At 25.9% G+C, this 11,636-nt stretch overlaps 6 protein-coding genes across 6 annotated transcripts; 2 read left to right on the plus strand and 4 right to left on the minus strand.

Annotated features, from left to right (window-relative positions):
- Positions 1-299, minus strand: ENU1_159190 (methylene-fatty-acyl-phospholipid synthase, putative; the record flags this gene model as incomplete). The annotated part of the gene is made up of 1 exon (XM_008860795.1): positions 1-299. A coding segment is annotated over one exon (282 nt), but the record flags the coding sequence as incomplete, so codon positions are not given.
- Positions 300-2,337: 2,038 nt separating this feature from the next.
- ENU1_159200 (long-chain-fatty-acid--CoA ligase, putative) lies at positions 2,338-4,314 on the minus strand (the record flags this gene model as incomplete). The annotated part of the gene is made up of 1 exon (XM_008860796.1): positions 2,338-4,314. One exon carries the CDS (start codon positions 4,312-4,314, stop codon positions 2,338-2,340), a length of 1,977 nt encoding a protein of 658 aa, XP_008859018.1.
- Positions 4,315-4,539: 225 nt separating this feature from the next.
- Positions 4,540-5,619, minus strand: ENU1_159210 (hypothetical protein; the record flags this gene model as incomplete). The annotated part of the gene is made up of 1 exon (XM_008860797.1): positions 4,540-5,619. One exon carries the CDS (start codon positions 5,617-5,619, stop codon positions 4,540-4,542), a length of 1,080 nt encoding a protein of 359 aa, XP_008859019.1.
- Positions 5,620-6,680: 1,061 nt separating this feature from the next.
- Positions 6,681-7,364, plus strand: ENU1_159220 (haloacid dehalogenase family hydrolase domain containing protein; the record flags this gene model as incomplete). Its single annotated transcript, XM_008860798.1, has 1 exon — positions 6,681-7,364. The coding sequence occupies one exon, from the start codon at positions 6,681-6,683 to the stop codon at positions 7,362-7,364; it is 684 nt and encodes a 227-aa protein (XP_008859020.1).
- A 214-nt stretch (positions 7,365-7,578) lies between these two features.
- On the plus strand, positions 7,579-8,412 carry ENU1_159230 (hypothetical protein; the record flags this gene model as incomplete). Its single annotated transcript, XM_008860799.1, has 1 exon — positions 7,579-8,412. One exon carries the CDS (start codon positions 7,579-7,581, stop codon positions 8,410-8,412), a length of 834 nt encoding a protein of 277 aa, XP_008859021.1.
- Positions 8,413-8,500: 88 nt separating this feature from the next.
- On the minus strand, positions 8,501-10,171 carry ENU1_159240 (phosphatidylinositol-4-phosphate 5-kinase, putative; the record flags this gene model as incomplete). Its single annotated transcript, XM_008860800.1, has 1 exon — positions 8,501-10,171. One exon carries the CDS (start codon positions 10,169-10,171, stop codon positions 8,501-8,503), a length of 1,671 nt encoding a protein of 556 aa, XP_008859022.1.
- Positions 10,172-11,636: the final 1,465 nt, after the last annotated feature.

Consider the following 11,636-nt stretch of genomic DNA (forward strand, 5'->3'; position numbering starts at 1 on the left):
TGAATAGGAATAGCAACAATATTAACTAAAGTTGGAATAGAACTAAGGAATGAATCAATAGCTGGAATCATTGGAACAGCACTGGTACATGCAATATAGAAAAATATATTTCTGATGATTTGCATACTAATAATAATACACATAACAAATCTAAATCCATTTTCTTTATTTCCATGGAACAATTGTGAAATCTTATGTGTGAAATATTCTATATGAGCAAGGGTATTCCATACAGCAGGTGATGCAAAAATAAATAATGCAGAGAGAGTAGCATATTGATCCATAACAAATTCAAACATAGTACTCTTACTGATAAAATAAACAGTTTCTCGAGTTTATAAAGTTCGACAGGACATTTTTTAGTAAAAAAAGTTGAAACATAATTCTAAAGACTTCTAAAGAATTCTTAACAGTCAAAAACTTTCTTTTTGACCTTTTTGTTGCTTTTAAAAACTTAATTTCATCGTAGTTTTATCCCTTCCGTAAACCAAATAAAAGAATAAAAAAGAATATTAAAAGTCATTTATTGTTTGTATGGCATGCTGAAGAAGTTCTGTTATTACATATTATTATAGCATTATTTGCTTCATTTATAACCCAAAATTAATCATGGATTAAAACCTCTTTGAAAAAAATAATTTCATTTGCTGATAAAAAGGCTTTAGTTATATCCAATTATAAATAGTAAAAAAAATCTTCAAATGATGTAAATACAATGTTTTATGGTAGTTTGATGAATTAATGATATAAATAATAGAAGAGTATAGCTTAAATAATAACTTACAAATAATTCAGATCTTTTATATATATTTATTAAATGTTTATGTTCTAATAAATAATTGGTTGAATTAAGAATTATGTTGTTTATATCTCAATAGATAAAAAAAATTGTATTGAAATAAATTGTTGGTCCAATACTTTTTTAGTACCTTAATCAAAACCAATAAAAAAAGGGAATTTGTTTTAGAGGTATTTTCCTATAGAGGATATTTAAGAACTTTGACACTCATACAGAAAAAATTTAATTCAGAATTCAACTTCTTATTACATTATCTTTTTAAATAATACTAATTGAGGTTTTTATGGTTTAATCTAATTTTTTTAGTTAAAATGTATACTTTTAGATTTTGTCAATTTCATGTAATTTTGAATGTTTTTGATAATTATTCTGTTAGTTATCATGCCTTTTATTTTTTGCCTTTACTTCATATGAAAGAAATAAGAAAATTTACTTCACTAATTTCCTATTTTTTAAGAAACAATATAAGTTAAAGTTATGTACAACTACTTATTCATTGTATTTAACTTTTTCTCATCATGTAATGACAATTACATCAAAACCTAAACAAATAAAAAATAACTTTTTATTTTATGAACGATCTTTGACACAATAATTTAAATTAGTTTTATAACCATGTTAATTTAATTAGTATTGCTCCATTCATTATTTGTATTTTTTTGAATGTGAGTTTTTACTGTATAATACATAAATTTATTTTTTATTCAAAGAATTCTAGACACAGGTAATACATTATTATGAATTTTTTTCATTAAACTAGATAAGTTAATTAAGGAGATATTTGAATAAATGTATAGGGGGGTAATTGAAAATAACTCACAAAATGAAGAGATGTGTGTAATCCTTAGACATTTTCTCAATTTATTTAAAAAAGACTTTTTTTCTTTCTTTATATTTCATACAGTAATAAATAATAAGATAAATAGAAGAAATTGATAAATGTTATTACTTTTATATTATTTATATTTTATATATTTTTTATGAACAATAACATGTTTAAGATACCTTATACATACTATTATAAATAAAATAAATCATTAAATTGGTAGTATTTTTTTCTTTATCATAAAATTTCCTTTTCTTAATTAATTAGGAGAGTTTTTTTAAATAGAGTATTAAAGCCAAATATATTCGTTTATTGATTTATTATATTTTAAACTTTTTAAACTTCATTTTAAATTATCATATTACTATTATATTTTTAAAAAAAAATTTATATTTTCTTTTCAAAACATTATTCCATTTCTTAGTATTATATATTATTGTGATTATATTTGTTGTTTGTTGAATTACAAATAATTTTGTTTTATATGACAAATCATTCTTAATAAGTTGTACAATTTTTTTATATCCATCATTCTATTTATCACTACTAGTAATTTTTTCAACTTAATTTAAAGCAAAAGTTATTATAGATGATAATATTAAATATATTTGTTTTTTTAAAAATATCATAAAAAAAAAACAAAAATATATTTTTAAATATTTTATTTTTAATTTCTTAAATAAAATGAAACAAAATATTTTTACTATTTGATTCAAAATTCATTGTTGATCACTTCATTTCTTAATTTATTTAAAATATCAGCATATTTCTTTTTGATTTGAGGTCTTCTTAATTTAAAAGATGGGGTTAGTAAATTATTTGCCTCACTAAATGGAGTTAGTTCAATATAAATATTTTTAAGAACTTCATAGCCTGGAACTCCTTTGTTTCTAATATGATTTTCTAACTCTTTCATAACACATTGTCTAACATCTTTTCTTTCAACAAAGCTTTTAAGTTCTTCGTCAGAATTACCATGATATTCACATTGAGTTTGAAGGAACTTAATAAATTCACTTTTCTCTGGAACTATTATACCAACAATGAAAGTGTCTGTACTTTCTCCATAAATAAACACGTTTTGAAGTAAAGGGCAAAGTCCATACAAATTTTCTAATGGCTCAACAGCAATATACTCTCCTTGAGCTAACTTAAATAAATTCTTTTTTCTATCAATAATACTAATTGATCCATCATAATTAATTCTTCCTACATCACCAGTACAAAAATATCCATCATCAGTAAAAGATGCTTTAGTCATAGCTTCATCTCCATAATATTCCTTAAATATTTGTTTCGCTTTAATTTGAATTTCTCCTGTTGGTTCTTCATCATGAACATCATAATCCATATCAGGAATACTAACAAGTCTCATATGACAGTCAATACAAGGTGACCCAACTGACGTATGGTTATCATCATGAAGACCTGGAGCAGCAGTACAGAATCCTCCAAATGACTCAGTTAAACCATACCCTTGGAAAATCTTTGCGCCAGTACAGACTCTTAACCATTGGAAGAGGTCTTGTGTTAAAGGAGCAGATCCATTTAAAATAACATCTAATTGACCACCTAACATTTCTTTGATTTTATTGAAAATAATAGCATCCCAATTTATCAATGTTGTTGTATTATCATGTACAGCGCGGCTCTTATAATAATAAGCAATTTTATAGACAGTATTTGCAATACAAGAAGCACTAACAGTTTCAATAAATTTGTCATAAATTTTTTGAAGTACCCGAGGAACGGTAATAAGAAAAGTTGGATGAAGATGTTGGAAATCATCCACAAGAGTTGGAATTCCACCAGAATTAAATCCAACAGCACCATATCCATATACAAATGATAGTACAATTTGTTGATCATAAACATGAGCTGATGGTAGATATGAATAATTAATTTTACCTTTTAAAACAACATCTTTATCAAAATATCCACAAGAACAAAAGGACCATACAGCATTATTAATAGTTCTATGGGTATGAACAACACCTTTAGGATTTCCTGATGTTCCTGAAGTAAAAATAACAGAATAAGTATCATCAATAGAAGGAAGGTCAATAGCAACTGGATGGTTTTGTCCAAAATTAAGAATTGCTTCATAAGTAAGAATATTAAGATCTGATGGAACATCTTCAAGTTCTTTTTCAGTTAATTTATCGAATGAAACAAGTTTTAAACTAGGATTCTTTTCAGCAAGTTCAATACCTTTACTTATTGGAGAACAAAATAGGTACTTTAATTCTAATTTTTTGACAATATAATCTAACGCATCAATACCAAATGTTCCATACATTGGGATTAAGATAATTCCTTGTCTTTGCATAGCAAATTGAATAATATACCATTCATATCTATTTCTTGTCATAATACCACATGCATCTCCTTTCTTTAAATGTAATAAATTAACTAATCCACCAGCAACAGAATCAACAAGTTGAATAGTCTGTGGTCCATTTATCCATTCATAATCACCAAATCTTCCATTAGTCTTATGTCTATACCCAAAGACAGGTTCTTCTGGAAATCTATCTACACGAGCTTTAAGCATTTCATAAGGTGTTTTTTTATTAACCTCTTCTTGAGTAATATAACAGTCTGTATTCCATAATTTAGTTTTATTCTCAAAGTAAAGTTTATCACCTTCAACATGGATATGATCCATAGAATAAGTAGGTTGAGTCATATCAAAATTAAATGAATATTAAGTTAAAACGTAGAACTTATTATTATATTAATTACAAGCAATACCTTCCTCTTTTACTTTAAATTCACTTTTTATCAGAGAAAAAAAGAATCGATTATATTGTTCATACTTTAATTGGTATTTTTCGATTTGTTTTCTCCACATAGTCCTTACGTAATTATATGATATTTTTATAACAACAAATCATTGAAATGATTAAAGTATTCAATTATCAAATAATGCATTTGAATAACTATCAATTGATAATCCGTGTGGACATCCCATTCCTTTAAAATTCCAAAAAGTAAATACATCTTTAAGAGCAAATAAGAAATTTCCCCAATACCCTCGTTCTGGTTCTCCTTCTTTCTTTTTATCAAGATATAAAGCAACTTCTTTAATTTGTACTACTGCAACACTCTTTAATGGGAATACTACTGGTGAGACACAGTCCAAATAGATCATTTCAATTAAAAACACAATACCAGCTACACGTGACTCATAATCTACTGGTTTAAGATCTAGTCCTGTAAAGAGATTAAGGAAATGTTGAATTCCAGGATTCTTTGAAATTATTAATCCAATGATAAATTCTTGTATTAAATTAAGGAACATAGCAACTTTAATCCATAAAAATATTTGAACTGGTCTTACTGCAACTACTGCTTTTGAAATACATCTAAAGAAGAATAACAATACCCATAAAGCAACAAACATACTAAATAACCCATATAATCTCAAAACTACTTTTGGTGCTTCCCTTAATAAATTAAATTGAACCAAAACAGCTTTAAGAATGGAAAGAATGGGCTTTTGAATAGCAAATTGATAAACACATATCTTTGTTATTAATAACATTTTTTTAACACCAGGAACAGGAACATTACAACAACATAAACGATTAACTCGTGGAATTAAATGAGAAACACATCTAGTTAAGCAAGGAGCTTCTCCACAACTAGACAATAATAAGAAATAAAATGTTAAAACAACATAAACTTCATAGAAATCTCTTGCTAATTGTAAGAAAACAATATACCTATATCTAACAAAAAGTTGGCAATATGACACAATAGCATTAATAGGAATCATAAAGAGGAGTCTAACATAAAATTTTTGAATAAACCCTTGATGATAATTAAAAAGATGTTGAAAGATTAAAAAATTAGATGGAATAAACACCATTAAAAATACTGGTAATAATAATGATGGAACAAAAGCTCGAAATACTTCTTCATTAGGATTATCTGAATTATTTGAATTATTTGATTCTGTTCCAAGGAGTAAATTGAGTAGATCTTCCATGAGATGGATTTATAAGATGGTTCAATTCTTTTCTGAAAAAGTCTTTCATATTGAATTTTCAAAAAAAGGTTTTTGTATTGAAAGAAATTTAATTTAATTAATGGTTTACATTTAATTTGATAACCAAAACTGGAAGTTTTGAAAACTATGATTTAATCATTTTTTGTTACTTCATATTTGTTAGGGAGATATAAAATAATAAGAGAAATTCCCCCAATAATTGTTAATGAAATAAAAAAGAAAAACATCACAGCAACAACATGAGACTCATTTTTTGATATACATACTATTGGAGATGTCATTTTTCTTTAACTATAAGTATTTGGTATAGAAAAAAAATTATTAACTTAATAACAAACATAGAGAGAGTAGAATTGTCTATTGTAAATGATTCAACTTTTGTTTCTCCTTCTTTTGAGCAATGAACTTCTATTATTGTAAATTGACTCCATTTAAAAGGTTGGTTGTATTTAAATGTCACTTGATCTTTTGTTGTTGAAATACTTTGAGTTGAAACCAAAGAATAAGGAATTGGTTCATTCTGTCCTTCTTGTAAAATTACGTTATATAAACGAGTATTATTAAAGGTAAAAGGTTCACAAATATTAATCCATAACATTGTATTATTTTTATAAAATTTATAGGTTTCACCACTATTAGTAAGTTAATTTGAATAAAGAAAATTGAAAGACAGAATCGAACTTTGGTTTTATCAGAGAAGAAAAGTCATAAATGCCATCAAAACAAGGATAACGTGCCCAAATAATTTGTATAGAAAAAAATAGTAATAGAATCATTGTCTTTATTTCTAAGTAAATTAATGAATATAAGATTTTAGATTATTTCAATCAAAATGAAAATCAAAAAATATCAGACACGTCGAATCTACATATAATCTTTCAGTCCGCCCGACGTATAAGTCATCATCTATTATTTAATTTGAAATTTATATAAGTAAAAATGTATTGGTTATGAAATAAAATTATGACAAAAATAACCAGGGTATTCAAAACTTAAAAAAGAAGTAACTAAAAAGTTAGTACCAAAAAGTATCATAATTAATGAAGATTAAATGTTTAATGATAGATCATGATGATACAGCTGTTAATTCAACAGAACTTATTAACTATCCTTGTTATGTTGAGTTTATGAAAAAGTATTATTCAGATAAACCAATTCTTACAATAGAAATGTGGTATGAAGTGTTGTGGAATATTGGGTTAATAGAATATTATAAAACTCAAGTTGGACTAACTGATGAGATGCTTCAATTTGAACATAGTTATTGGAAAAATTATATTTCTGAAAAACCTCGACCACCATTTTTTGATGGTTTTATTGATTTACTTAAACGTTTTAAAGAACAAGGGGGAATTGTTGCTGTTGTTTCTTTTTCTTCTAAAGAAGTTATTCTTAAACATTATAGTGAGGCTACTAACGGAGAATTTATTCCTGACGAAATTTTTGGTTATCAACATGGACATCCTGAACTTTCTAAACCTAATACTTATCCAATTGAACAACTTATTAAGAAGTATGGTTTTAAACCAGAAGAAATGGTAATGGTTGATGATATGAAAGAAGGATTAATAATGGCAAGTCGAGTCAAAGGTGTTAAATCAATTGGAGTTCAATATAGTGAAGGTCATGGAAAAACAATTGATAAAATGAAAGAGTATTGTGATTTTATTGCATACAAAGTAAGTGATATTGCTGAATTTATTGGACTTACTAGCGAAGAATAATTTATTTATCTTTTCATTTACCAAATGTTTGGATTTTATTCATAACATTATATATTTTTGTTATTAATAACATAATTATAGTATAAGTATTTTTAAATAACACTTAATGACAAAAAAAAGATGCATAAAATGGAAATTGAAAAAGTTCAAATAATTGATATTTAAGTGAATAATCAAAAACTAATAAATTTTAACTGTAAAATTGATTTATACTATGGAGTTCAAAGATCCTTATAAACTTGTTGAACAAATTTTTACACCTTTATCTCATTGTATTCCAGAAAGTCTCAAAGCAGAGAAAAAGAGTGCTGGATATGGATTTTTTTATGGGATATTCCAAACTACTATTGAATCAGCTTTCTTTGGTCAAGTTATTAATTATTCATTTTTAACTCATGAAGCACACAAAAAATATAATTGGAACCCAACTATTGTTTATAAAACATTTCCAAAAAATTTAAATAATTTAATTCCATACTATTCCACTACTCGTGCTCTTCAATGTGGTTATCCAAAAACACAAAAAAGAAATTGGATGATTAGAACATTAACACCTATTATTGTTCTTCCATATGAACATATTTTATCATTTTTTACTCATAAATTAATTCCAAGTATTCCAAGGCCAATTTGTTCAGTTTATCAAAACATTATTCCATTTACTATGATGGAATTAATATTAGAAACTTCTTCATCAATTAAGCCAACTGTTCAAAAAGCATTAAGTTGTATTGTTTCAAATGGATGGGCACAATTAGGAACTGCTGCTATTGGAAATGCATTTGGTTATTTAATGAACCACCCAGCATTTATTATTAACACTTTTATGAAACAACATCCTGAAATGGGATTTATTCAATCAGTTAAATATATTTCTGCTACTAAAGGTATTAAAGGTTTTTATGCTGGTTCAATTCATAGATGTACCAGAGCAGCCCATTCAGCAGCCGTTACAAGTCTTGCTGGTGTTGCATTTGATACTTTATTCTTGAAAAAGAATAAACCAAAAACAGTTTCTAAAAAGATGAAACTTTTCTGGCTTTTTTAATAATAGAGAGAAGCTCTTTGAGAAGTTTGATTATTAAATCAAAAAGTGAAAAGAATAAATTGAATTACTTTTTTTCTTCATCAATAGTTCATTTAGTATTTGATAAAATAAATTTAATAAATCTGCGACTATAGTGACTCGGTGAAACACTAGAAACTTGATCAGCTCCTCCTGCAGCAACTCCTTTTACTACAGTTTCTAACTTTTTTCTCGCTGTATAATCCATTAAAATATCTATTATTCCTAAATAATATAATTCACCTGTAAGTTCTCCTTTACTATTTCGTGCAAGTAACCCCCCTTCATAATCAGTAAAAATAAAGTCTGCTGGTTTAGGTATTTCTAATGACTGTAAAAATTCTTGGGCATCAGCAACTTTATCACTTTTTTTTTTACGATTTTTTGTTAATGAGGCTGAATCTTTATTGGTTAAGTTTTTATCAACTCTTTGTTCTGTAAATACTGTAGATGCCCTAGGTCGTTTAACTACTTGCTTTAACTCTTCTTTTGTTGACTTTGTAGTTTCTATACTTTTGGTTGATGATGTTTCTGTTGCTTCGTTTTTGCTCACTGATTGTGTTGATGTAATTGAACTTAGAGCTACTGATGATTCACTTTTCTTTGATTCCTCTTTTGACTCCATTTCAGTTGTTTGTTTAGATTCTTCTTGTTTAGATTCTTCTTGTTTAGATTCTTTTTCTTCAGTTTCATTACTTCCACTTTCTTCCTGTTTTTGAGCTGGTTCTCCTATAATATTATCGTTTGTATTTATTATTTGATCTTTATCTTCTTCTTTTTCATCATGTTTTCTTTCTTTATCATTTTCTATAACTTTTTCTTTTTTTGTTTTATTTACTTCAATACCAAGTTTTTTACATGCAACTTCTAATTCTTCTTCAGTTAAATTATGAACACCAACAAGCATACTATAATCAATAAGATGCATTTTAGCCATTAGCCCACTATCTTTTTCCACCTGTTCTTTAAAAGGTTGAAGAAGTTTTGGTCCGATATGTATTTCAGCTTTTTGTTCTACAAAATCGAGGTCTTTAAAACAAGGAGACTTTTTACTTCTTTCTTTCTCGTTAGCCTTTCGACCATACATAGAACCTTTTAAATCAAATTTATATTGAAGAGGGAAGTTATCATTAGGAAATAGATTATTCATAACAACGTAACGATATTCCTCATCTTTTTGTGGTTTGATTCTAAACATACCATAAAACCTAGGAATAAGAGTCTGTGGATTTTCTTGAATATAAGAGAAGTATAATGGAAAAATTTTACATAAAATCTTTTCTTCTCTTTTTGGAATAACTTTAATAACAAATTTATGATCTTTTGTAAACATAAACAATGACCCACTCTTTCCTGATCCTAGATTAGGTGGTGTTAAATTCCCTTCTCCACAAATTGATTCAATCATTGATTCTGGAGTTAATCCAAAAAATCTCCTAACAATTGCAAACGCCATTGGTGAATATTCTTTAGCTACATATTCTCCTACTTCTTTTGGTGTTGTCATTTCATTGTCTTTTTGACCACAAATATCTTTTCCTCCTTTTTTAGTGAATTTAGTGAATGGGTATGTCTTAAAAATATATTTTTCATTCTTTAATTCAGGTAATGTCTTTCCTTTATATTTCTCAAAATCATTATCACTTACATGAACTTTACTTAAATAATATTTTACTTGATGTTGAATACCTAAAACTAGAGCCATTGCTGTTTGTGAAATTTCTTTTGTTTCAACGCTCATACTCGATGAACTTACTTTTTTAGTTCTTGATTATTTAAAAATAGATTATTCAAAGGAATTAAAATTTAAAAAAAAATAAAAATAACTATATTAAAAGTATTTTTTAATTTTCTTTATTAATTGAGAATTTAAGAATATTAATGCTTCTTTTACTTTTGGATTGATGACAGATTCTGAATTTTTGAACAACACTTAACATTAATTCTATAACATCTTTTGTTAAATTAATCTTTTTTGTTTAAAAAAAAAATTCCCACTGAATTTATTTTTTCTTTCTCATAAAAAATTATCTTCTTAAATAGAAATTTAAGACATAAATTGAAAAGTAACGTTATAAAAAGTTTCAATAACATTTTCTAATATAAGGTAATGGGTTAGTGTTATTAAATAATCTTTTATTTGTATGTTATTGAATTATGCACAATTCTAATAACAATAATTCAGTATGATAATATAAAGTCTTTTTAAAAAAAGTTTGTCTGAATAGAATTGCCCAAAAATGATTTAAATTATGGTTTTGATACAATGTTTTATGTGATGAGCAAGACTATTCAAACCCTAACCCAGAATGAAAATATAAAATAAGAAATTTCTAATTAATAGATTTTTGTATTAACCTTTTTAACTAAAATACAAAACATAAATATTATGAAAGATCTTATCTATCAAAATTTTTAGATTGTTCTAAATGAATACATTTATCCTTCTTTATTGTTTACTTGCTTTTGTTAATGCTTTTGATGACTCTAGTTTATTTGATGACTCTAGTTTATTTGAAGAATCAAGTGAAATGTATGGAACTGAGTTTTGGGTTTCTATTGGATGTATTGTTGCTCTTGTTGGACTGATTTGTAGTCTTATTATTATATTCGCTATTATGATTGTCGTAAGAAAATACAGACATAAAAATGAAGAGTATTTTGCTATCAATTGAATAAATTATTAGTCATATTTACTGTTTTATCAAAAAGAAGATTTGGCTGTAGACTCAATTAGGATTAGACTCTTATTTAGGGGGTTATTCTAATAAAAGTTATTATTCTTTTTGTAAATATACTGAGACAAAAACTGAGTCTTAGATTAAATTTAGTACTTAGATTAAATTTAGTAAAGAGATTTTATTACTCTATATACATAAATCCGTTTAGCTAGAATTCAAAAGAATAAGAGAACAATAAATGAATACAAAAAATAATCAATTGCCTTCATTTTATATGTGTATTATTCTGATATTCTTTGGTTGCATGTTTTGAAACTAAATTTGAAAAATTATTTTCTAAAAATAAAATGTTTGAAAGGTTCTAGAGTAGAGTCAAGAGTATTTCTTCAACTATCCAAATCTTATAAATTTGTATAATTCTTGAATTTAATAATAATAATAACAAAAATAATATATTTTTTAATATTATCAAAACATGTCTTGATAATTAAAAAGAACAAAACAAGATAAACAATGAAGAGACTT

This window comes from Entamoeba nuttalli, assembly GCF_000257125.1.
Source record: "Entamoeba nuttalli P19 unplaced genomic scaffold asmbl_6728, whole genome shotgun sequence".
NCBI lineage: Eukaryota > Evosea > Mastigamoebida > Endamoebidae > Entamoeba > Entamoeba nuttalli.